This window comes from Microtus pennsylvanicus, chromosome 14 (genome assembly GCF_037038515.1).
Source record: "Microtus pennsylvanicus isolate mMicPen1 chromosome 14, mMicPen1.hap1, whole genome shotgun sequence".
NCBI classification, from domain to species: domain Eukaryota; kingdom Metazoa; phylum Chordata; class Mammalia; order Rodentia; family Cricetidae; genus Microtus; species Microtus pennsylvanicus.
In genome coordinates this window covers 60,291,647-60,319,122 of record NC_134592.1, presented here as the reverse complement: position 1 = coordinate 60,319,122, position 27,476 = coordinate 60,291,647, and the positions used below count along the sequence as shown (strand labels likewise).

The 27,476-nt window shown below is 41.0% G+C and overlaps 1 protein-coding gene across 2 annotated transcripts in view; it reads right to left on the bottom strand.

Moving 5' to 3' along the window:
• The window catches only part of Prkd1 (protein kinase D1), a 304,282-nt gene that overhangs the window by 11,821 nt on the left and 264,985 nt on the right, over nucleotides 1-27,476 (bottom strand). For both annotated transcript variants that reach the window (XM_075947930.1, XM_075947928.1), the window contains 3 exons: nucleotides 15,102-15,263; nucleotides 14,430-14,528; nucleotides 13,296-13,563 (listed from right to left, as the gene is read on the bottom strand). In XM_075947930.1, coding sequence (XP_075804045.1) covers nucleotides 13,296-13,563; nucleotides 14,430-14,528; nucleotides 15,102-15,263 — 529 coding nt within the window. The remainder of the gene's footprint in view (nucleotides 1-13,295; nucleotides 13,564-14,429; nucleotides 14,529-15,101; nucleotides 15,264-27,476) is intronic.

Sequence of the window (27,476 nt, the reverse complement as noted above, 5' to 3'; positions counted from 1 at the left end):
AGCCAATGATAATGGCACTGGGATTTGTCTCTACTGCATGTACTGGCTTTTTGGGATCCTAGTCTGTTTGGATGCACACCTTCCTAGGCCAGGATGGAGAGGGGAGGGCCTTGGTTTTCCCACAGGGCAGGAACCCTGACCTCTCTTAGGACTAAAGGGGAAGGGGGAAAGGAGAGGGGGGAGCGGGAGGGAAATGGGAGGAGGGGAGGAAGTAGAAATTTTGAATGGTATTATTTATAAAGCAATAAAAATTAAAGTAAAATAAATTAATTTTTAAAAGCCATCTGGTGGCTTTAATACATTAACCAGAAATTTAAGTGGTGTCTTTCTCACCTCTAAGTTTTAACATCCGTAATGTACCCATGGGATGCGCATGGTTTAATTATAAAATGTTTGGATGATGTGGCACCACGGCTAGGTAGAATGTCATGGATCATGGGATCACCACTGACTACTGTCAGAAAATCAGAACAATGCTATGGAAATTTGCAACAGAGTAATTTGGAGCAGGGAAGGGACTTATGACACACAACAGTGCGCTTCATTGTTTGCCCAGACATATCACTTTTTATTTTTATGCTTACGATCCTCACATTTCTCTACACCGAAACCATTCTGGTTGATGTTTTTGGATTAGAAAGCAGTTTAGAGAAGCTTTCCTGACGGAGCCACCACCAGATGGATACCCTCTGGCTCTTTTCTTCAAGGCTGGTCCGCCCCCAGCTCCTTTCAGTTCCACCCTGACTGCTGAAGTGTAGTGTTTCTACTTCTCTCCCTCTGCTGGGCTTCATGCTGATGGGAACTTGTGTGTTTATTTTAAAAACCGTTTTGCAACCCTTCGCATTCCAGCTCTCAACCCAGCATGCCGTTGCCCAGCAACACTAACTGGGACGCTCCTCTCAGGGGCTGCAACCAGAGGCTGCCAGCAGCTAACAAGGCCACTGGAAATCATCATCTCACTCGTTCCCGAGTCAATTACCAGAATCCAATGAAGTGTAAGACCTTTCGAGACTCATGTCGATGGCTCTCCTGCTCCCAGTTCTTCCCTCTGCAGAAAGTATTCTATCAATGGTTACTTTTTCCTTCACATTCAATCACATTTTTCCCCCTGAAGATCGGCAACACAATCTCGGAAACTATAAATTGTTTCAACACAAGCATACAGAGGTTATCAAACTCATGCCTGACTGGCTCAAAATTTAAGACAGCAACACAAATGTATTTCTGTCATAGCTGGTTCTCTATTTTCTCTGCGCACTAAAATTCTTTAAAAAAAATTATGACTCTAATATGAATACTCCAACCAGAGAAAGGCAAAAATCTTTAGATGAGGAGCCTAGGTAGGTTTTGGAAGTTTTAGAAGTGCCCTGGGCATTCCTATTACCTTCAGAGCTTGATCTTGGCTGCTAAATTGCTTTGCAGACTTTCGCATACCTTTCAATAGAGGTTTGAGGATTTTAAACAGAGGATTCTGGTTTTTTAGCTCTGGGCGGAAGGCGATGCTGTGTGTCTGTTCATGGATCCCTGCTAATGCTGGATTACTGGCTTCTAGAACAGATTTTGTGCTCCAAAAGGTTGAAGGTAAAAGAGCATTGAAAGCATCTAGTAGCTGAGTTACTATGGTCCTGTGAAGCACTGAATAGAAGGATATGAATATAAAGAGAAACATTGAGGAAAGAAACTATTCGGAAGTATATACCGTTTGGTATTTTAGGATCAAGACTTGGAGCGGGGGGCTTTCAAGTTAACTTCTGTGTAGAAAATACTGATAGAAATAGCAAGCAAGTTGGATTACACAATGACTATATTCTGGAGCAGTGGGTGATTCTGGTAAGAAAATATTTCATAGGTATATGAAACAAGGTCTGATGTGGGATTCCCCTCTGTATGCTGTGAATACCATTGGTTAAAAAAGAAACCGTCTTGGCCTGTGATAGGGCCAAAGAGTAAAGCTAGGTGGGGAAAACTAAACTGAATGCTAGGAAGAAGAAGGCAGAGTTAGAACCCATGGAGCTGCTGCTGGACACAGATGTGCTGAAACTCTGCTGATAGGCCACAATTTCGTGGCAATGCACAGATTAATGGAGCTGGGTTAAATTAAGATGTAAGTGCTAGCAAATATTAGCTAGAGCTAATAGGCCAAGCAGTGATTTAAATAATAAAGTTTCTGTGTGGTTATTTTGGGGCTGAGCAGCCAGGAACAAACAAGCGGCCTTACTAAACTAGATCCTCTATTTGGATCCCATAATCCTCTATCCCCTAACTGCGATGGGACCATGGTCTGCATCCTGTCAATTATATTTTAAATAAATGTTGATTAGTCAGTAGCCAGGCAGGAAGTATAGGCAGGACAATCAGGCAGGAAGTAGAGGTGGGGCGAAGAGAACAGTAGAATTCTGAGAAGAGGAAAGCTTATTTAGCAGTTGTGACCCCAGGACAGAAGAAGCAAGATGACTGCCTCACCAAATAAGGTATGGAGTCACGTGGCTAGCATAGACAAGAATAATGGGCTAATATAAGTTATAAGAGTTAATAAGAAGCCTGAGTTAATAGGACAATCAGTTTATAACTAATGTAGACCTCTGTGTGATTTCTTTGGGACTTAGCAACTGTGGGAACTGGGCAGGATCAGAAAACTTAGTCAACACCTAACTTTTAATTACAGAATTGGGAAATATGGGTTATGAACAACACAGAATTTACAGCCTTAAAATAAAAATCTTAAAATAAAGGAGATGCTGCCCTCACACTATCTTCAATCATCATCACCATCATCATCATTAGCAACAGCAGTATCACTATTGTATACTTTACCATGCAGCACAAGTTGGCTTTCAACATCTGGTCCTCTGGTTCCTAACTGCTGAGGTAACAGGAATGTGCCACTATGCTGGCAACATTATACTTAACCAGAGTTGCTGAACCCCAAGGTAGATGTGTTCTGAGATTTTGTTTAAAAGCAATGTAAACACAGGAGAGACTGGAGTGCACACGAGGGATGATGAGCCTCCATTCAGAAAAAGGGTGATGATTAGAGCCATCTCACTGCTGTGCCGAAGCACGGAGATGCTTCTGGCCATTGCATTATTCCTTAAGAAGAATTTGGGCTCCTCTAATCCTGCATGTCCTCTATGACTGGAATAAATTGAGAATATTCGGAATACATGCTCTGTGGATTGGCACAATCTAGAGCAATACAAGGACAAAGATTTTTTAAAATTTTTCTTAAATTATTACTTAATTTGTTTCTACCATATACTTTGTAGTATCCCCTTTAGTTATTGTGGATGGAAGCAAATATCAATATTTATCCACTCCTCATCTTTTACTCAGACATCTTCAATACATGTAGAAGACATATTGCAGTTCATCTATGTTAAAACTTAAGAAGCAAAAACTTCTATTTTAATTTAAGTATTATACAAATATTTTAAGGTCAGTGGACAAATAAACACCCAACTGTGAAGATTTATAATATCACCTGTCCTGATAAAAGTTTTGACCATTTTCTCGCATTGTCATTTATCAGAGAAAAATCATGCTATTCATATTGAACTTGCCTTCCTGAGAAATGAATTCTTTCTTGGTGGGACGGGCTTTCCCATATTACATCACTGAATAGGAAGCATTTTTGTACATAAAAACATAAAACTCACTCAACTGGTGGACAGTTTTTAAAATCATCACATACCATAGGCTCACAATTGTAAAATTCTCTTTTAATGAAAACAATGAAAGGCTCTTCTAAGAATTAAACATAGTGCCAGAATTTTAAATTGAGATCATTTGAGATGTTAACCCCCCCTCACCACGGAGGTTCTGACCCACGTAATTCACTTCAGTTCATCAACTGTGATTGCATTCCTGGCACCCAGTCAGCATTTTGAAGCAGTTCTCTGGCTGGTCCCAGCACCTTTCCTGCGTGCTGTTATGTCTGACAGTGGTGTTAATATGTTGACAAATCAATCTATTCATTAATATTCAGCAGGCTTGCTGAATCTGCAAGCTCCATAAACTGTTACAACACAGTTTAATTATTAAGATGACAATTGCCGTTCTTTTGTTTCTCAGGCCATTGGATTTCTGGGTCTCGTCTAACCGAAGCTTACATGCACTGAGCTTACTCTTTTTGTTTTGAACAATATGTTGTGAAGGGAGGACCCACAGCTGGTTCCGTTTCATGGCAAAGCACTACTTCTAAAGTGCTTAGCATTCTGGAACGCTGTTGGGTTTTGAAAACATACCATGTGGTGATGGAGCTCAGCTTTTATTTAGCTTTTCTTTGTATTTGTGCTGGCTGTATTTTCCAATTTCTGGAGAAAAACACACTTACAGCCAATTTTACTTGAACTTATCAAGCTGGAATGGCAAAAACTACTTTAAAATAAAACGTGAATGTCTGGATACATTTAGTGGTATCTTACAGTTACTGGGTACTTTGGGGTACCATATAATCTATACTGTACAGCTGGGAATTGAACTCAATTCAGAGGATAAATTAGAACCATGCTTATCAGAGGAAAAAAGAGGCAGCGTATTACTGTTGATGCTCTTAGGGGTCACAAGTAGGAGAAATCTGTTGTCACAAAATCATCACAATTTGATAACTAATTAATGTTGCACTAAAGACAAGGTTTGAAATTGGTGCGAGGGTCCTTCTAATATTTATATATATATGGAATGTCAAGCCTTCTTCTTTGATCAGAATTCTTGATAATGCCAACTAGTCATGTGACCCCGGATCTGAGTAGCAATAACACTGCAGGTGGCCTGGGAATAGGTGCTCCTTCAGACTTCACCTGTGAACACAGAAAATGATCTTCTGTCTGCAGGGGTCAGGGGCTCCTTGTGAGACAATTTCCCAGACTGCCTCTGTGTTGATTACTGCCTGCTCGCCTCCTTAATGGTATATAAGGGAATATCAAAACTCAAAAGGGGAAAAAAAAGTAATTTCTTCACTGCCCATTACCAACCGTCCTCAAATTTAATGCATGTCTCTAATTGAACACATCAATTTGATGATGGCAATGTACTGCTACTCTGACGAGCACTTTCAGATTCATCGCTGCAGGGATGTCCTTATTCACTTAATGAGGCAAGTTACACAGAAGCAAATTATGTCTCACTTCACCAGCCTTGCAACCCTCTGTATTTGCTTATCTGTATCACCTTCCTCCTTCTAAGAATAACTCTGGGGAAAGTAAAAGCTGTAAAATCCAATCGTACATGTAAAGGAACCACATAACTCTTGCTATGATTCTGAGCAAATGAGGGGCTATGGGAAAAGAGAGTTCCACTGACATTCACACTTGGAAATTCTCCTTTGGGTGGCCATGGCAAGCTTCGATTCTTGGCAGCTTCTGCCTCACCTGCATTGTCTTGATGTGTGTTACAGAGAAGAAAATAGAACCCCAAAGCTTAGTGATATTTGTATTCAAATATTATATGTAGTTTATTTAAAATTTTGAATAACTGTTAGACAATTTGTGGTAGAATTATTACCACCCTCCCCCCCAAAAACAGTCATCAATCCTTATTATTAGTTTTTGAGACAGCATTTCTTTGTATATCCCTGGTTGTCCTGAAATTAGCTCTGTGGACATGCTGGCCCCAAACTCATAGAAATCCACTCGACTCTGCCTCCTGAGTGCTGGGATTAAAGGCCGGATTCTCAACCCTTAATTTGTTCCAGGAAACTTTGTTTGCTTATTTTTAGCTTTAATTTATTTTGAAAAGTCATCAAACACACTTAAGAAAAGATTCAAGTCTATAAGGAAAATTAAGAATCAAAATAAAACCCCTTCTCACTGCTTGGAAAACACCTATTTCACCTACTTTTCTACTTACTTCCTAGAAGCGTCTAAAGTCTAAAAGCATTTCTACTATTTTCGAAGGTTTGTTTATTTATTATTTTATGTGTATTAGTGTTTTACAGGCCTGGTACCTAGAGGCCAGAAGAGTGCATCAGAAGCTCTGGAAGCTGAATTGCAGAACTTAGTAAGCTAGTGCATGGGTTTAGGCACCAAACCCAGGCTCTTTGCAAGATCAGCTAGTGCTCTTAAGTGCTGAGCCATCTTTCCAGGCCCCTATACTTAGATTGTATTCAGGAGTCTCTAAACCTAAGCCAGTGCTAACTAAACTCTGCTCCATGAGAGAAGTTCAGAAGAGAAGACTGAGTCTTCAGAAACTGTTATAGATATTTTATATGGTTGTTACATTTTTATTATATTTTATAAAGTACTAGTCTGCATGCTTATTAGTTCATGTGAATCTGTCCCTCTATCACAGATATTTCGAGAACATTCTATTTTAGAAATGTGATTCCCTCCATTAAAGGTGATGATCCACCAGCTGGATCTGGTGGCAGGTGCCAATAATTCCAAAACTCAGGAGGTCGATGCAGAAGGATGGCTGAGAGTTTGAGACTAGGATGCACAGCGAGAGCTAAGCCATCAGTAGCTACATAACACAACTTTATTTCAAGGAAAGCCCCCACAGCAAAAGGCTCATATCATTTCATCTTCCTTGACATTATTGTTTTCCTCCCAATTATTTAAATGTTACATTGCATGTACTAGCCCTCTTTGTAATTTAGAACAAGCCTGGCACCAATTATGGGCAGGCAAATACTAAGACACACAGGTTTATTAAGTATTGACATTATATGAAACATTTATTCTGAATTCTCTTTTTATTGCATTTATTTAGTGTGTGCGCACATGTGTGTATGCATGTGTGTGAGTGCATGTGCTTGTGTATGTGTGGGCAGGTACCACAGAGTACATGTGAAGGTCTGAGGACAACTGGCATGATTTGTCTCTCTCTTCTAATTGGGTCCTGGCGACTGAATTTTGTTTGTTTGGTTTGATGACAAATGCCTTTCTCACTGTGGCCCTCTTCATTATCTTTGATTAAATTACATATTAAATGACACACCCATGCACATCACTACATACATGTACTGAGTCAGGATCTCACATGGCTCATGCCCCCTTGTCACCTATTCTCCATGACACCGAAGTTCCATTACTCACGTTCTTTTGCACACTTAGCTTAAAGGTTATCTCAGTCAAGGATGAATATCAATATGTGAATAACTGTATATGTTTATTATTAGTTGATAAACTCAGGCTAATAATCCGCCGCTCACCTAGCCCACAAGCCCTGCTCTCTCTACTGGAGTCCATGCCAAGGATAACTTAGTCCATATGGTGCCTTGATTCCTTTCCTCCACATTTCCTGAACTGCCCAAACTCACGTCACACACGTCAGCTTCACTTCTCTGCACATCGTCTTCTGTCATTCTGAGTTTTACTGTTTTTCCCTTTTGAAAAAACGCCCCACTCTCGTGTTTTCTATCCATAGTCTTTGTGAGTTGACATGGATTAAAATATACATGATATTTTAAACATGGCAACTACCTGACAGAAATGATGTGGCTTTGGAGAGACCCTAGGAACAACAGATGGATTCTGTAACTTTTTTTTTTTCATTTGAACATCGAGAAGCACATTCCGTATTTCAGAGGATCCCCACCTCTCAGGTGTCTCAGGGGGATTTTAGCTATATAACAGCAGCTTCGTTCTTAAATGGAACCATGAACCATTTACTTATTTTATTTTTATCCTAGAATTCTTTACCTGCTTATTACCGAGAAATAATTCCCTTTTGTTTTTTCATAACATAATGGGTTTTGTTATGCACCTGCATGTGTGTGGGTTGTGGACTTCGGTAATACAGAGCATCGCATTAATTTTTCCTGCTTCCCCCTTGGTAGAGGTGAAGTTTTGAGAGTTTAAATTATGAACTTCTTACATTCCAGGAAGAACACGATGAACAGATAAACAGACATCCTCATTTTAATCTAGCTCCACTCACTGTTCCATGCCAGAGTTGAAAGTTTACAGACCACCTAGAGCGAGACCATAAAAGGCTTACAAATAATCAACTATCAGAGATATTCACTGGCAAACCTATTAGACTCTCCTGTCTTACAAACACCCTTGTTTTGACTCTCTGCCAACAACCACAGTACTAGCTCTTGAGTTATGGGCTGGGTCTCACAGTTTTTCTGACAGTCTTAGTGGTATCCGGGATCATCCTGATGTACTGGATGTAACAAGCACAGAGAAATCTGCATCTTCCCTGTTGTGAAAATTTAAGAACGCAATGGAAGGAGAGACACAGAACTGTTTGTAGCCTCACCTGGACATCTAAAAGTTATTTAGGTGACAGCTAACTTCCCTTTCCATATGATGAAGTAAATTTATCAAATCAAGCCATCATTTAAAGATAGACCATGAGTTCTGGTCCTTCCAAGACAGGACTAAAAGTAACAGAGTGGATATGCTTAGCCCTCACCATAAGCTGGACTGAGCTAAAGCTGGAGGAAATAGTGAGGCCAGGTCTAATTGCCATTGGTAGTGATGGATACATTCGTAATGATAATGACAATCCAGCTTGGAAAAGTGACAAAATGATACACAGCCCCACACATAGACTGCTTTAGAATGGGTTAACATGGTGAACACTCATTCTCTTAGGAAACATCTCCTCTATACAGGTGTTTATCATGACAGTTCATTCTGGGGAACCTCCTTTGTACACATGCACTATTGCCCGCGCGCACACACACACACACACGCACACACACACACACACGCACACACACACACACACGCACACACACACACACTGTCTTACTCATGAATTCGGGTCTCTCATTAGGCCAAGAACTCACTGATATGGCTAGTCTAGCTGGCCAGCTTCTTTGGGAGGTCCTGTTTCTGCCTTCAGAGTTCTGGAATTACTGACAGGCCACCCAGCAGAACTTCAGTTCTCACACTTAGATGACAAGGGCTTTATCCCCTGAAACATCTCCCCAGGCTCAGTTATATTTAACTTCACGCTGCTATTTCACTTGAGCTATGGTCTAATGAGTATATGTAGTGGGGCTGTTACAGATAACTACAGTTAAATACATGGACAATACTCAAAAGTGCATATGTGATAGATGGATACATGGACTGGTAATACATGGGTAGATAGACAGACAGGATGAAGAACAGTCTGGAAAGAGGATGGAAAAGACAGTAAACTTTAAACTAATACAATTCCGTCAATCAATGAATTTCTAGTGCAATATCATCTAATATAGCATCCCAGGCAGTAATGTATATCAACATATTTTGGTTAGAAAACCAATGATCTAAAGGAATAAGTTACTGGACAGAAATTAGCATGATTGTACACGTGACATTGCCAACTCAGTTCTTCATTGTACTATGATACTATTTTCAGTACCTATAGTGATTATTAAACATTGTGTTGCTTCTCTGGTAAAATAATGAATACCACAGCAAAAGTAAATACAGCAGGATAAATAAAACGATTACCTAGAGGCTGGGAGTGTTGTGCGTAGAAACATCTAACCTAGGGCAGCTGTTGGGATTTGAAACTGCAACATTCACACAGGTTCCTTAACTCTATGTTTATGTCCCTGCACCTTTAAATTAGAGTCTGTAACAGTCCTACTTCAAGATTAGGGATTGATGTATGAATTCATGCATGGTAAGAATGCTGAGCGCTAGGCTCCTTGGCAGATTCTATTGAAGTGTGAGCTAGTAGTTTGTCTCCATTTCAGTTTGGTAATATGTATGATGTAATTTTCCTAAAATTTTCTCATTTTCCAAACCACGTTCTTTTCTCTCTCCCTCTCCTTCTTTCTCTCTCTCACACACATACTCTCTTACACACACACACACACACACACACACACACACACACACACACACACACAAAACCAGAGAAACCCTGTTTTTCCTGACACCTGTTAATGTCTTTACATATGATTTTAGCTTAGCATCTTTTTTTTCCTGCAGTAGTTTCCTTTCTCTTTCTTGGTTGAGTTGTTCTTATCCACAAGGATAATCTGAACATTATAATCGGGCTCCTAGGATAACTGTGTGATTGCTCTGGGACCTGAAAACGGACAATTGTTACCCCATTCAGAGATTGTCTCCATAAACATGCTGACTTCCATTTTGCGACCATGTATAATAGTCAGGAACAGGTAAGCTTGGACATAGTAGGACAGAATTTGCACTACAAGGAAGACAATGTGAGGAGAAAGTTATCACAGAATAAAGCAGCCTTGAGAGAGGGAAGAACATCACATGTGGATTGCAGGAACCAGATGAACTGAAGGTTTACTTTTTACATTTCATAAGTGGGGCTCGATAAAATAATCCTATTTGCTTGTCATAGTTTCTGCTATTGAAACAAGGAAGGTCCTAAGGAGTTCAGAAACAGAAGTTTGCAAAGAGCTTATAAATTTACACAATCCATTGTTGTTTGCCAATGAGGTCATGTTGTTTAGCTCAGGGTTCTGCAATACTCTCCCAATTCACAAGCATGGCTGGGCCCATCCTAGCTTGGAAAGATGCCTCTAAGATTTAATCTCATTCACACTTCAGTACTCCCTGTCTTAGTTAGGGTTACTATTGCTGTGATGAAGCACCATGACCAAAAGCAACTTGGGGAGGAAAGGGTTTATTTCACACACAATTTCATATAATAATTCATCATCAACAAACAGTGAGGGCAGGAACTCAAGCATGCTAGGAACCTGGAGGCAGGAGCTGACACAGAGGTTATGGAGGGGTGCATGGCTTGCTCAACCTCCTTCCTTATAGAGCCCAGGACTACCAACCCAGGGATGGCATCCTTGACAATGGGCTGAGCCTTTCCCCATCCATCACTATTTAAGAAAATTCTCTACAGACTTGCCTACAGACATGATGGTGGCATTTTCTCAATTAGGTTCCTGCCTCATAGACGACTCTAGCCTGTGTTGACATGAAATTAGGCAGCACACTACCTTATCATGTAGATATCATGACTCCGCTTTCAATGAAGGCAAACGGTGCTTGGTTAGAATGTAAATCTTAACTATATCTCAGATATGAGATTGCTGACCCTTCCGTTTGCTGCTATAACCATGGCACTGGCTGGCTTCTCGTTTTGCAATGTCCTGATTTTTCAGCGACTGTGTTGTGGTGTAAAGCACCATGAGTCTCCCCAGCGGTCTATGATAGTTGCACTCACCATGCCAGGCTCCAGTTTTGCCTGTGTGTTTGTCATTTCTGATAGGCTTCAAGTACCCACTAATGTCCTGCTTCGTTTTCTAATCAGGGAATTATCTATTCTCAGTGAGACAGTAGGACAGAATGACATTTTTAACTCTTCAGCTGTTCCTGTGACACAATTCGTTACTCAAGTATGAGTTCATTCAGAGGCAGGGAAACAATCATTTGCCCCCCAGACCCCAGCAAAGCAATAGTACAGTTTTACTCAAGTCTGGATAGGCCAGAAGGAGGCACAGGCACAGAGGCCAATTTCTTCCCGAGTTGATGCTTAGTCCTTTAGAAGAAGGAAAATTTAATCTTCCTCCTGGGCTGGTATCAGTGTCACCTGGCCTGAGTGGTTGGAAATCTCAGCTTTGCCCAGCCAAATGAAATGGGTGGGTATTCCTTGGTCAAATGCAAATAAGTTACACTAGGTAATTTGAGTTACACTCGATAATTTCCTTCGCTAAATGTTACACATGGTCTTCTGCATTCTCTAGGGATGAGCGAGTTCTAGATCTCTTCTCAAGACTCGGTTCTGACCAGCTCAGCCACAGTGAATCTCTCTTCTCTGAATTTGGAGGCTGTGATTTTAAATTTAGTTGAAGACTCAAGAAAATAAATGACCATCTTTCCAAATGAAGAACTCACTTTGCCATCCACTTTTCATGCTAATGTCACACATTTTTACATTCTATCCCAAACTGTGTTGTGGGTATAGATTGTGATTTCCTAACTACTCTTTTTACAGCCACTGCAGTCTATGTTACTATTATCTGTTCCTGAGGATGAGAACAAGGAAGCATCTGACAAGTGCTAGGGATATCTTTCATCTATACTCTGGCAACAGCATCAAGTTATTTTACTGCATAAGAGATATGAAGCGTGAGGGCTCGTCTCCTCTAATTGGCATTATTTCCTGACAAAAGACATGGTCACTGGGAAAGAATGATGATTACACTTTACTTAAGCCTTTCCCTGAATTCTGGATCCATTCCTTTGGCATACGCCATAGCTCTTATGTGGGCAGTCCAGATTCCTTTAAGACATATCTATCTGGCTACAATTGACAAGAAAGTAGAGGATGCTAAAGGTTGCTAATAGTAATACCCACTAAAGCTCAATAAAGATTTCTTGCCCTGGCCACTTAACATCATCAGTATCTAAGGGGTGCATCTACTGCATGCAGCTTACCTACGCCCTTCCCACATCTGAACTGGCATGTTCATGAACAGGTATCAATGTGGGGGCTAGCTGTGGACATGTCATCCTCTTTCAATAGTGGAAATTAGAAGACTTTTGAACGTTGTATCACCCAACTACCAAAGCAGTGTTAGGGATCAACCAAGCATGCTCACACTACTTGTGAGTTCTGGCCCTGCCACTAACTAGTGTAACGATCTTGGCACCTGATATCACTTCCTTATATCTTTAGTTTTCATGACACAGGTTTAAAAACAGAACCTATTTTACAGGATTTTTTTGTGAGAATTAAATGAACCCCCAAGTACACTCACCAAAGAACAACTTTCAAAAGCTTGAACTAATTATTTCCTACGGCCCACCAGTTTCTGACACTGAAACTATGTCTATTCCCTTAAGATAAGAGAAGTACTGATAAACAAGAATATCAGTTAAAATAATGCAAGACTGCCAAGGTATCCTACCCTAAAAGTGTCATGGCATACAAGTGTGTTCTCATACTGAACAAAAGCAAAAAAACCCCAACATTTCTAGGAAGTGGCCAAAGAAAAAATTCATTCTCCGCTGTTACACAAAGTAAACAGGAGGAATATTAATGGTATGATAATGGAAACGTCAATGTCATAAACTCGTGTTGGTGAGACTTTAGAAGAACATAATCCCAAACCCCGGTGAAGGCTCTCGGCTGTCACAGCAGCACAAACATGTCCAATGTGCACAGTTCTGCTTGGCTGCTTCACTTACCTTTAGGTGCAACTTTCCGATGTCTAATCTGGCAAACACACATTTCACTAAATGACATTCTGGATTTGGAATTGTGCTACTTCTCAATCCATTTTAAAGGATTTTTGCTTTCACTCCAGTGAACACAACACAATGAGCATTTTTCACTTCAGCGACTAAAAGCCAACTGAGAGCACACACTGAAGACAGAAGCCAATGCCCCCTTTGAAGGGAACGGATTACCTTCAGGAGAAATCTCCTTCCAAGGGTTGGGCGGGTACATGAAGGCTGCATTCTGTATCTGGTCATGAATGTCTTCGTCTTCATTAAAAGGGAAGGTGCCGCTGAGGCTCACATAGATGATGACTCCAACAGACCACATGTCTAGAGAGCGATTATAGCCCTTGTTCCTCAGGACCTCAGGTGCCAGGTAGGCTGGGGTACCCACCACTGACCTTCGGAAAGACTTCTCTCCAATGATCCGGGCAAAACCAAAGTCACAAAGTTTCACCTGTTGACAGTAGGAATTTGCTGAGACAGTGAGCTTGGGTTTTCATTAGCTCAGCTCTACCAGAGGTATTCAGAAATACAGACAACAACTGCCCCTGGAGGACTAAATGCTACTTTCTACCGTCTATCTTTGAAGACAGTAGTTTATGGCACAAGACAAAACTGGTGTTTCATTTAAGAAAGGATCCTGTAAATCTTTTCCTTTCTGGCCCAATATCAAAAGATAACTTTGTGGATAAGCATGATCAGTTTGGAGCATTGGTCACTAGGAAGGAAAACAAGCAAACTGGTAATGATGGCCTTATTTCATGGGCTTATATAAATGAAAAATAAGGAGTAAGGAGGAAGATGGCAGAATCCACAATAACTATCAAAGTTAGCTCTGTATGGGCCAGCAGGTGGGACCTGAAGGTCTCAGCACAGCAAGACCAGACACTCACCCTGACCAAATACTGAAGGCATAGGGTCCCTAAAAAGAGGTCCAGCCTTTTCCGACCACTGTGTGTAAGAAAGGGAAGCTTGCCCTGGTTGCCAGGCTCAGAGAGCACGCAACATCCCTGGGATGCTAAGATATTGTCAGTGTCAACGTCATGCTTTCCACACAGGCCTGGAAGCACCTGCTCTAAGGAAGCCCAGCAATGATGGAGAAGCACAGATGAGTATCATCAAAATGGCTCTGTGAGAAGGGAGCAACACCGCTATCCAGAGACATAAGGCAACACGGGAATGAAAATACTAAGGGGAGACTTCAAATTCAGAGCTTAAGGGGCAAAAGAATAAATAATAAAAAAAGGAAGAGGGAGAAAGCTGCTCAGAGCCAGCGAGGCTGTCGAGCTGCTTTCTGCAGAGAGTGGCTTTTGAACTTGCCTGAGGAAATGGATCGGCCGATGCCAGCAACACATTCTCTGGCTTGAGGTCACAGTGAACGATGTTTTTAAAATGAAGATGCCGCAAAGCCACTAGTATCTATAAAGAAGATCATCAAAATAACTTCATCTCGAGATATTACTAATTCACTTCAAGACGCATAACGAACTTCAAGGTATTACTGAGGTGAACTGCAACATGAATTTGAAAGGTCAAGAGAAACCCCACATTGACTTGTCAAGGTTCTTTAAATTTGAGACACTCAAATCGTCCACAGTTAACATAGTAGATTGCTAAAGATGTTTCCATGGAAGTAGCATATTCTTACATGGCATCAGATAGCCACAAATGCAGGTGTAGACAAAGGAACTCACCACATGGCACAGAAACACTACCTCGAATATCTGCAGTGAACCAGGATTAAGTCACTGTAGTATTAAAATTTCTAGCACAGCTTTAATGCGTGGGTCAGTTTATAAGCTACGAATTTTGTATACTGGACTCTGAATGACATAAACACAAGTAAGAAGATATACTCCTCCCTTTAATCTATTCTGGTGGTCGTTTAGACTAGAAGCAGAGACCAAACAACAAGGCTAGAGAGCTGAAGTTAAACAGTGGTAACATCTGATGTCGAATACTATTTTTTTCTGTCTCTAATTGATTTCTTACCTGAGTAATTAAAAACTTCGTTATGTGTTCTGGCAACCTGCCCTTTTCACTTGACAAGATCATCTCCAGCATGTCTCCATGGAGTTTTTCCATAACAACAAACACTCTTTCAGGCGTCTCAAACATACACTCCAAATTTACAACACCAGGGTGATGAAGGTTCTATTAAAGATAAATAAAGCACTTGAAGAAAATGAGGTTTTTGATACTGTTTGGCAAGCTCGCTGATTACATGAAACTGTTGAAGCTTAAAGCTTGGAGAAACCCACACTTAAGATTCTTAACACCTCCATATCCCACATGTGCCGCCTTATATTTTTGAAATTCTAATGTTTCCAAAAACTATATCTTTATTTTCTATGCATATTGAAGTTATTTCTATACTGAAAAACTAAGTTTTAGCACAGTGAATTGCTAATTAGGACTTAATTAGACTATCATATTGAGATATGTATAATTTCTTAGGATCATCTCCAATATTAAGCATATTGTCTTAAAAAAAAGCATACGAGGGCATCTCTATACAATTGATATTTAATGCAGAAGAGATGAATTTCACACATGACTGACTGAAGAAACATCGCAGCCAGAGTTGCTCTGTTTCTCAGGCTGATGAAGAAGGCAGAAGCTGCTGCCCAGTGTGAAGATCACTGGGAACAAGGTGAAGTATCGCTGAGCCCTGGTTACTCAGGACGCTATGCTGCACAGAAGACCTTCAGGGCTCTAAAGCATTTCGTAAATACTTCCGCAGTAAAATAATGGTTAGCCATGGAAGGCTACATTGTGCCTGATATGTTAGCTGTCTGAGCATTATATTATTCCCTTCTTTGATCTTTAAATTTCAGTGCTGGTCTGGGTCAACAAAAGTCTTCAGCCATTTGGCCTTCACTTTTTTTTTTTTTTGTACAAAGAAACAATTCTAACAGCACAAAGCAATGGCATATTTTACCTGCATTTAAGAGAGGAACAATGACAACATCAACATAAAACGTCATGAACAAAAATTAGTAACTCCCACCTCCTGGGAAACCAAACGAAATAACAAGAACGAAGAAAGGCTCACAGCAAAAGCAAGAATCACAGGGGGGTTCTGCTGAATTTCGGATTCTTCCGGATCAGTTCCATGAGGAAAGCTGCTAAGTGCCTTATCGGAGTGTATGATTAACTAGTTCCCTTCCTCTAGTTCATCTACCTGTGCACACCTGTAGTGTTCTGGGGAGACTGGCTTCCTTAAATATCAAAACCTTCTGTCCCAGTGAGGAACAGACACAATGAATAAGAAAAAAAAAAGAAGGAAAACAGAAACACACTCGGCTACCTACATGATCTGAATACATGTGTCAATCCTCAAGCGCCTCTACATATGCTTTATTAACATATGTGTTTTTAAGTACCTGAGTTGTTAGTGGTTTAAGAGAGCATCCATTAATAGATTCTTTTTCTCCCTTTCCCTATCTACACCATGGTTTCAACAGACTCATACATGGGGTGGGGTTTATTACAAGTTACATAACCTGGAAACATCCCCCAAATGTCTTAGGTCAAAAGTAAGGAACCGACTACTAAGATTTTTCTGTCATCTATTTTGTGGCATGCTAATTGCAAGCTTGGGACTCCACAAATGTCCACTATTTAGTATCTTAACAAAAGGACTAAGTGGGATTTTTGCTATTTCCCACACAGGATATTTTGAATAATTAAACACACAGATATTTTCTTAAAGCAGCATATCCAAGTAAAGGCCATACGCACCCAACTGGAAAAGATAGTTTAGAAATGTAAGGTCATGTTGTCACTGCCGTTGGCTTTCCTTTGACAACAGTCTACCGCTTCGTACATTTCCCAAAGAATACACTGAGAGACAGCTGGAAAGTCTTCCCCAAAATAAAGACTTTCTTCTGAACAATTATTAATAATTTTGGGGGGGGGCAGGACCTGATACTATGTCCTAGCTTGGCTTAGAATTGACTATGTAGCTCCATTTGACTTTGGATTCATAACAACCTTCCTGTCTCAATCTCCTGAATGCGAGGATTATAGGTATGAGCTACCATGCCCAGTTATTTTTCTAAAAATAAGGTTATAATGGACTGTTGAGAAAATGTCAAACTTCCTCATGGATTGATTTTATTCTTGTTAAATGATCAAATCTTTTATACCCAAGAAGAAAAAAAATGTATATAAAGGAGCAGGACTATCTTGTTTACCAAACTCCTACATTATATTCTTTGAAATATTTCTTTAGCCTGGATAATATGATATTTAAAAACTTTTTTTTTTTTAGATTTTCGCAACAGGGTTTCTCTGTAGCTTTTTGGTTCCTTTTTTGGAACTAGATCTTGTAGACCAGGCTGGCCTCGAACTCCCAGAGATCCGCCTGCCTCTGCCTCCCGAGTGCTGGGATTTTAGGCGTGCACCACCACCGCCCGGCTTCATATTTAAAAACTATTAATAGGGAAAATCAGGCTTTTATCCCCCTGTGTAATCATGTAATTTTAAATCATGTAGCACGTGGTAATTAATTAAAATACCTGATACATTTCAACCAAGTTCACATGGCTTGACCAATTGTGTGTGTGTGTGTGTGTGTGTGTGTGTGTAAACATGAATAAATCTGGAACATCTTCTTCCTGATGTCCCAGGTATGTGAATTTGAAAAATGACTGAACATTGCAGCAACAACCACAGTACAGTAGCCGACAAGGAGAATCCTTGCTAGTTTCCAAAGCGTATGGGAAGAATTCAGATCATACATTTCACAGAGGAGCAAGATCTGCAGGACTCTGACCATCTGTTTGCTGGATTTCAGTAACTTAATTTTCCGGAAATGAAACATTTGGTCAAGCACGGGGAAAATGGTGCACTTTCACACACTGCAGACTGATGACATCTATGGAGTGAACGTAAGATTTTTAAAAAGCTGGGAGGAAATATCATTCAGAGATCTAGACAAAATCTCCTCGACTCGAGGCTCCTAGAAAGATACTTAAGCAATGAAAGGAAACCAGTTCCCTGAAGCAAAGCATTTGATCAGGGAGTAAATTAATTAAACTGCACTTTGGTTTCCACATATGTGTTAACTTATACGTACATTTGCCTGCATAGTGCTATATCAGCACTTAGTCTTGAATGCATTCGGAGTTGCTTTATTTGATAACGGGGGGGAGAAATTCTTCCTGGCACTATGTTGTGATACGCTCTCACTGCTATATTTTCACCTTCCTTCCTGTAGGCTAGTCTACTCAAAAATAGAAGATAATAGATCCAACGTATCATTCAGCATTTTTGGAGCGAAGCAGCTTTGGTTCAGCTCGTACGCAGTAGGAAAACATAAAACAAGGAATTCATAATCAGAATTCAAGACAGCTGAGAGAACTGAAGGAGAGCCATGCCACTACACAGAAGTACACAGGAGCGTGAGGCGTCATTGTCAAAAGCATGGGTCCGATTAGGCTCCCTCCCTCTTCTTAGGATTGAGAAAAAGCACAGCATTCTTTCATTTTCTAATTACGCTTCTCACCATTTCCGCTGTATTTAGTATTCCTAGATGTTATTATCACCTAATGCTCTATGATGGGAAATGACTTATTGACAGACTTGATAGATATGGAAAAGTCATCTCGTAAGGAAAACAGGGAAATACTTGTTAAAAATGGTATCCATGCCAGGTGGTGGTGGTGCAGGCCTTTAATCCCAGCATGCAGGAAAACAGAGCAGGTGATTTCTGTGAGTTGGAGACCAGCCTGGGCCACAGAGAAAGTTCCAGAACAGTACTCAAAGCTACACAGAGAAACCCTGCCCAAAAAACCAAAACAAAAAACAAACAAACAAAAAAAATAGCTAACCGACATTGATTGGAATCTCTCTTGCTTTCTAGAGTCTTACAGTCATCTGCCTTTTGGTGCATTATTTAAGGGACAATGTCTAGCAATGAACCAGGGTCTTCCTACCCAAATTTATCTTCTTTTGCTACGTATTTGTCCAATGAATTCCTGAGACCCGAGGGCTGAGAATTATTCTAAAAAATGGACTCGTTTCTTCTCTCTGAACAGCATATTGTACTTTACAACTGAAGGACCTACTCCTCCTTCTCTCCAGAGGATTCCCTTGTTTCGGCCTCATCACTGTACCTGGGTTTGAACTCCTATCTTTTTTTAATCAACTGTTGCAGCCCTCTAATGGATCTTACCTTGGGATTATTTTCCTTCAAGGTAATCATTAAAAGAATGTTACTCTCATGTTCTTCTATGAGACCCCCTCCAATTATGGCCATTTTCCCATACACGAGTCACAATTTCATTTTTTTTTTTTGGAGGATGAAGGATAAAAAAATCAAAACAGGCTATTAAACACTAATGCTTGTGATCCTTGTTCCCCTTAGAAACGGCTTTCAACTCCTTTTCTTTTGTTGGGTTCTGTTTTAACTCAGAATAGACATGACAACAAGTGCAGTCACGGGGCCTGGAGCTCAATTTCTGGAGCAGGATCTCTGGATTCATGCCCCTGAGTTTGTGTTTCTACTCTTATCCCTTGCTGGTTCCTGATGCACATGAGTTAGACTCTGTGGTGCCTATTTCTCCCTTTGTAAAATGTGGCAACAATACATATGACAATCAAGACATATTACTCAATACATTGTGCCTGGCATTTAGAAGACCTGGGGACTATCGGGTACATCTGACAGTAAAAACAATGAACTGGGCAATGATTTCCTCCTTAGTTTACTGAGTGAACACCGACGGTGCATAGAAGGAGTTCTCCTTTTCCTGACAAGGGGCTGTACCAGGTTAACAACAAATGGCCCAGTCTTGTCCTTCATCTTTGCCATCTCCCCATCGTTCTTGCAGCTAATGCATATTAGAAGCAACGGGAATCATGACCTCACAGTTCTGTGCATCCAAAGTCTGATGAGCTCTGAGAAGCTCCTCTATTGTCTGTTCTGTTTCTCTAGGCAGAAATTAAGTTGTTGGCAAGCCTTTCTCCTACTTGGAGGTTATGAAGGAGAATTGGCCTCCTGGTTTGTTCTGATTGTTTTTAGGATTGGAGAGGCGACAGCAGGACAGCACCTATTCATTCCTTAGAGGCTGCAGGCCAGGAGGCCCCTGAGCGCACTGAGATGCTCAAGTTCTTCAGGCCTCATCTTCCACCACACACCATATGTTGAAGTTTCGCATTCCAAAACACTCAGCAGTGTTCCGCTCTCTCCTCTGCTTCCAGCTATAGATGATCCTCTTTGTTTGTTTGTTTGTTGTGTTTTGGGGGGCATGGTTTCTCTGTACCTGTTCTGGAACCAGCTCTTGTAGAGCAGGCTGACCTCGAAATCACAAAGATCTGCCTTCCTCTGTCTCTGAGTGCTGGGATTAAAGGTGTGCACCAAAACCGCCTGACGATCCTTCACTTTTAAGGACTCATAATGTAGTTTAGGCTAACCTGGCTAATGTAAACTAACCATCCTATTTCATGGTCTCTCTATCAGTTACTTTTCTATCGTTGTGATAAAGCACCATGACCATGTAACTTACAGAAAGAAGGATTTATTTTGGGTTTACAGGTTCAGTGAAATAAGAGATCATTGTCATCAGGGCAGAGAAGGATGGCAGCTGAGGTACCTGGAGCAGCAGCTGAGAGCTCACACCTCAAACCACAAACAGGAAGCAGAGGGACAAAATTGAAATGGCAAATGTCCTTAAACTCTCAAAGCCCACCTTTAATGAAGTACTTCCTCCAGTAAGGATAAACTTCCTAAGAAAATGGCCCCTAAAGGGAGTAGCACTATTAGGAGGTGTGGCCTTGTTGGAGGAAGTGTGTCACTGTAGGGGTGGGCTTTGAGGTCTCTTTTGCTCAAGCTTCACAACTTCCTGTTGCCTGCAACATGTGGTGCTCTCAGCTCCAGCACCACATCTGCCTGCACGCAGCCATGCTCTCCTTCATGGTCAGAGTGGACTGAATCTCTGAAACTGTAAGCGAGCCACCCCAGTTAAATGTTTTCTTTAAAAGAGTTGCCGTGGTCATGGTGTCTCTTCACAGCAATAGAAACCCTAACTAAGACACCCCCCTGATTGGGAGCTGAGTATTCAAATGTTAGATCTTACAGGATTCATCTCATTCAAACCATACATTCTGCTCCTTGGTCTCCACAGGCTCAGGGCCATATCGTGCTGCAAAATGCATTTAGTCAAATCCCCAAAGTCCTCTTAGTCTTTTAATCTCAATAAAACTGAAAAGTTAAGTCTCTGCTAAGAGTCAAGGTAATCTTTCAATTGTAACCAAGTATAAAAGGAAAAAAAGAAAACTACACACTTTCAAGATTCAGTAACACAGACTATATGTTCCCATTCTAAAAGGAAGGAACGCAGATGAGGTGAGGAAATATGGGACCAAACCTAGCAAACTCTAATCCTTGAACTCCATGTCTGATGGCCCCACTTCTCCACCTTGGCTGCTTATAAGACACACCTCCCTCTTAGGTCGGCTGCACTCCCTGTGTGCAGCTCTCATGTTTTATGGCCCTGGCACCTTAAACATCTTGGGGACTCAAATGCAACAAAAGCTTCACTTCTACAGCTCCACACAATGCCTCCATGCTTTCTGCCTGGTCTCAATGGTTCTTGGAAACTGGAGGAAGACTCATAACCCCTGTTCTAGTGGAACCTTCATGACGGTGAATCCAGGGCCACATGGACAAGGAGGGCACTGCCAACTCTGGCTAGCTTGGGGTGGACCCTGCCATGACAAGGTCACATTTGCAGAGCGTGTGCTTGTTGCTGTGTCTAGGAACAGAAAGTTCTTAGGTCTTTTCTTTCCTCAAGTTTAAGTTTAGCTGGATGCAGGCTTGCCCTGAGGGTGCCACCCACTGATTTCCATTCACATCAGGCCTCTCCTTAAAATCTTTAGCTATTTAAGCACAAGCGTTGGTTCCAATTTTACATTTTCTGGTGCTCCTATTATCTTCAAAATGTACATTTTCTGTTTCTTTTTGCCCCATTTTCTCCTTTTCACTGTAGACCTGCATAAGATGACTACTAATAACCACCAGAGATAGTCCATATTAGGCTGTCCCCAAATCTTCTCTGTTAAAGAAATTAATCCATTACCATTAAATTTAGTCACAGTCAAGTTCTTAGGATAAAGTCAGAAAACAGCCTCATTCTTTTTCCAAAATATCACAATGGGCTCTAGCCCAGTTGCTAGTATTGTTCCCTTGGAAACCTTTTATCTGAATGGACCCTTACTGCATAACTCTCAAGCATTGCTGTTTTCCAGTCTCCCACTAGAAGACATCAATAATCTTCACTTACAGTGTATGATCATTCTTTCAGGCCAAATTTCCAAATCTTCCACATTCCTCCAGAAAACGTGATCAGGTCTGTCATAGCAAGATCCCAAACCACTTTAGGGTGCCATTTTCTGTCTTAAGTTACTTTTCTATTGCTGTGATAAATCACCACGACCAACTTATAGAAAAATTTATTCGGGGCTTACAGTTTGATAGGGATAAAAGTCCATCATTATCATAGCAGGTGAGTCTGGCAGCAGGCAGGCATGGAGGCAGGAACAGCTGAGGCCTCACATCTTGAACAGTAAGCACATGCAGAGAGAGAGAACATGAAATGGCAAGAGTCTTTAAATTCTGAAGGCCCAACCCCCAATGAAATCTTCCTCCAGCAAGGCCACACTAAAGTAGAATAAGGCAGAAGGAGCCAATTATTAGATACTGATTTATTGCATTATTAGTGATTGACTTAAAGCACTGATTGCACTGCCTGTTTGTCAAGCGTGACTCTATTTGCTACCTGAATCAGAATGACCTGGAAAATCACCTAAAACAATGAATGGACCGTTGACTGCCCTTAACAACCTGTTGACTACCACATGTGCTTCTATAAAACCCTGCCTGTTTGCCTACCCCACTTTGTGGTTTTAGTGGATAAAGTGAGAATGCAAACTGGGCCTGGCAGTGAAGCCTTTCAAGAGCTGTCCTGCTTCAGTCCACGAGCGACATCTCCTTTTCCACTCCCTTGGGTGCTGGGTTGTTTATTCCAGAAACAGTCTCTCAACAACTTCCCTAAGCCTCTACCCAAAGTGCCACTAACTGGGGGCCAAGTATTTAAAAATGCCAGGGTCTATGGAAAGACATCTCACTTAAAACATCAATCTTTAACTTTAACTGTGTCTATAGAGTACCTCTTGCCACCAAAATAGCATATATGTGTGTGTGTGTATCTTTTAAGAATATTCTGCCTAATCCATCATGCGAATCTTTTATTTTTTCAGCCTATCAAATTCCTTATTACTTTGTAAGAAATATGAGATTTTTGGCCTTAAAAACAGAGGGAACGAGTAAACAAACATCTGTAAAATAAATATTGCTTACTGCTCATTTATTTGTAATTTCAGTCAAACATTGAAAAGTAGAGTGAGCATTATAAAGAACTGTATACATCATCAGATTGTAACCATTGTTAATACTTTGCCAAAAATGATACATCTAGTTTTCATCATCTTTTCTGTTCTAATATATCTTCATATGAAAGAAAAGTAACATTTTAACACAATATATGTCAAATGGACTGAGCTTGACATGATGATAGGCATCTTGACTTATAAATAATTTGACTCCCTAGAGTAACCCTACTTGGTCTTCTTGCTAGTTTCTCAGAATTCTATAAATAAGCAAACTTACTACAATGTCCCACGGAGTTTTTAAACTGGATCCCATCACTAAAAATGTGCCCTTTTTGATAGCATCTTAAGAAGACAGATACATTCTTCTTTGGGCAAAGTCACTTTTGTCATGATCATTGTAGGTGACACGATGTCTGAATGAAGCCCAGTGATTTATTTGATGTCGTTGCTGCCTGGGACTGCATCACTCTGTGTGCCCACTTCCCCTCACATGCTTTGCATGCATGGCTCCGTCTGCATCTTTGTTTTCAGTCCCAACTCAATGTGGAACTGCCCTCACATAAAGAACTGGTATAGTATGGAAGAACTGGTCATCCCAAGGAGGAGGAGGAGAGGGAAAAGGAGAACATACAGCGGGAAATCTCAGTCTGGTCACGTAACTGTGTCAGGAGGGGTAGGCCTTTATGAAATGTTGCAGCCTATCATGTGAACATCATAAATAAACAATGACTGGGTTTGCAGACAGCTATTTCTGAGTGCTGCTTAGCCCACATTAGTGAGAAACGCTAATATCTCATCACTGCGATGGGCATTTAGTTGACAATAAGAACTAGCTGAACGAGTGAAAGGATCAGGAGAGTTAAGAGGTCTGCGTCGTTCTAGCTTTCAGTGTCTCTGGCCTGTGAGTGGATGAAACTGAAACCCAAGCTGCTTCTGTCCTGTGGCTTGGGAAAATCTCAAAGATACAGGTGTGAGCTATTATTTTGAGATCAGAATGAAAGGAAGACAATTGGAATTTTGGGGAGGAGGAGAGGAAAGAACAGTCAGAGATTGAAGCGGTAGAACACCATTCTTTCCTGCCAATCAAGTTGCATTCTTGATCTGATGAATATCTCCTTGCAGAAAGTAGGCTTTGCAACTAACTGCTCAGAACTACACTCTTGGAGTAGCTAAATATTGTAGAAGCTTGAAGATTTTCCAGGATCATTATAAGTACCTGGATAGTGAGGCTTTGGGTGGGAACAGGAAGCCAGGAAAAGGAATAACATTAAAAACTCACCCCAAATTTAGCACTTCCAAATACCCAATGGATAAGGGAACTATTCTGACAATTACTAGATCATCTTGGTTACAAGAACCATGTGCAATCCAGAGGATCTAGCAAGGCAGATAACTCCACGGAAAAGTGTAGAGGAAACCCAGTGTATTCAGTTCGAATAGAGCATTCAAGAGTTCATTTATATCCTTGTGTTTGTTTTTATACCCAGAATGAGAGAACTCCTGTTGTGAAAAGCACAGCCCTTTATTCTCCCTTTTTAGACCAATTGTCACAGAAATTGGATATAGGCAAAGCTCTTATTGCTTCCTCTTCCTCAATAATCAAAAGACTATGGCTTCATAGTTAATACCTATGTCCTAATCCTTGAATATATTTTCCAGGAAAGACATTCTGGAGCTTGGTAGGGGGAATTAAACTCAAGATTTAGGTAGCAAAGAAATTACTGGGGAGGAGGAGCACAAAATAAAGCCTTTAAACCCTTCCTACTTCTGGACAGGTATCAGTCAGAACACTGTGCCCAGACTGGTACACTAAGATCTGAGGGACCAGAATTCAATTGGGGCAGGCTGAAATTCTGACAACTTTCAGTAGTACCTAGATAGCCCTGTTTGGCTGGTAAAGGGGGCGAAGGGTGTTTGCAGGATGATTCCTGTAATGGATAATGTTAAATGGGGGTGAAATGTTTTCTGTGGGCACGACAAGACTGTTGCCCGTTCCAACTGCCAGCACCTGTGGTTACCAGCAGAAGACTGACACACTATTGGTACTAGTAACTCTGAAAAGGAGGTGAAGAGAGGCTATGAGGACCCATTTCTCCGTAAGGCTATCGGCAGTTAAAGGTTGCATAAAGAAGGGCTCACAAGGTCCACCCCTACCCAATGCCATTTACATAGTTACTAGTTGCTGCAAAAGACTGTTCTTGGTGGTATACTCCATACGCTCCAGAAAATAAACCTAAATAAAATTATTGGTTCATTTAGGTAGATATAAGTGGAATTCTCTGTCTAATTCCCTATCTGTGGTGAAGAGATGGTTGCTCATCTCCCTGGGAAAACACACACTAAGCACAACAAAGTGATGCTATTCACACTGTAGTGTCTAACATTATCCAGGTACTAGATAGTATCATGCCTTCCATTGCATATGGCTTACTAGCTCTTTACCTTAGCTAATGGCATCTTCGACACTCATATGCAATCAATACCAGCTCAGTCTTCCTTGACTTAAGAGGGAAAATGACAGCGTAGGAATTGCCTCAGGAATATATTTCTCAGTTCCACTGTGTCCGTGATATTGTGATAACCAGTGATTATATTCTTATATGACATAGTAGAATAAATGCAGGTTTTTTGACCAAGACTCAAGCCCCCTGATATCCATGAATTTCCTACATGTGGAGGTCTGGTTGCACCTGCACATGCCGCCAATAAAGTAACACCTTTCCATCTGCATAAGGGAAAGGATATTGAGGCTTTGGCTCCCCCGGTAAGTATGGCAATGCAGTCAGGTGCATGGCACAGGGCATGATTGTCTCTCCGGCAAGACCATGTTCAAAAGTACCATTAGGGTATGGGTCATAACAGTGTAAAAGAGGTAAAATTAGATGGCATTTTCATTGGCCACATAACTCTCAGATCCTATGAGACATGTTCACCTTACTGGATGGACTGAAGGCCTTGGAGTCAACTTAATTTACTCAATATTCATGTGCCTGACATACTCTGTGGTTCTGACTCCTGCTGCAAAGACCATCTATAGCCATGATGTTCAAACAACACACACTATCCTACCAGAGTTGCTGTAGATATATAAAACTGTCAAGTAATATGGCTGCTGGGCTCCTTGGTCTGGCATAACACACCACTGTCAGTTTTAGAAGGCACTCATAGATGGAGCCCTACTGGGCAGGTCTATGTTCCAGCTCACCAGACCCCTCTGCTGTCTCTGAGTTGGTAGCAAGGGAAGCTTTACAGTCAGCATGCCTCTTGGTGCAAGGAATGTGCTTGACTGGTTGGTATTACCTTAAGATGCATTCTGCTCTAGATGAAAAACTAATCAGCGCATATGACTGTCCTTCTGATCTAGACTTTGGGGATTTGCTTAGTCTTGATGCTACCAGGAACACACATCAAATCATAAGTTCCTTAGTAAATCACACTCTGTGCAATACCTGACCTTTCTGTTTTGTGTGCAAAGCCCTCTTAGGTGGCACTGACATGCACTGGGCCCAGCTAGTGACAGAATACTAGGCTTTATCCTTTCTTGGGAAATAGAGTAGATGAAATGGTACAAATTAATGAACAAGAGAATAATCATTTATGAAAGCAAGGAACTAGTGTAGTGCTTTCCTTACATTTACGAGACGGAAGATAAATTCTGGGATATGAAAGTCCTGTTAAACTTATTTAATTCTCATTAAAATCCATGAGCATTCTTTCCTAATGATCTCAAGGCACCTGTCATTTCTTTCTTTCTTGTGCTGGTACATAAGAGAACACTGGCTAGTGGGGAGAGTAAACCAGGCTGCTTTTCCTTGGAAAAATGAGGAAAGGAAGGCTGTGCTGCAGAGAATTTCTCTCAAGGATGCCTTCGACTGTTTGCAGGACAGGTTGTTACAGCACGTCCTGAGAAGTTATGGCACCATAATGGCAAAATTCAATTCTCTTATTGGCTCCCTGCTGTGTTTTGAA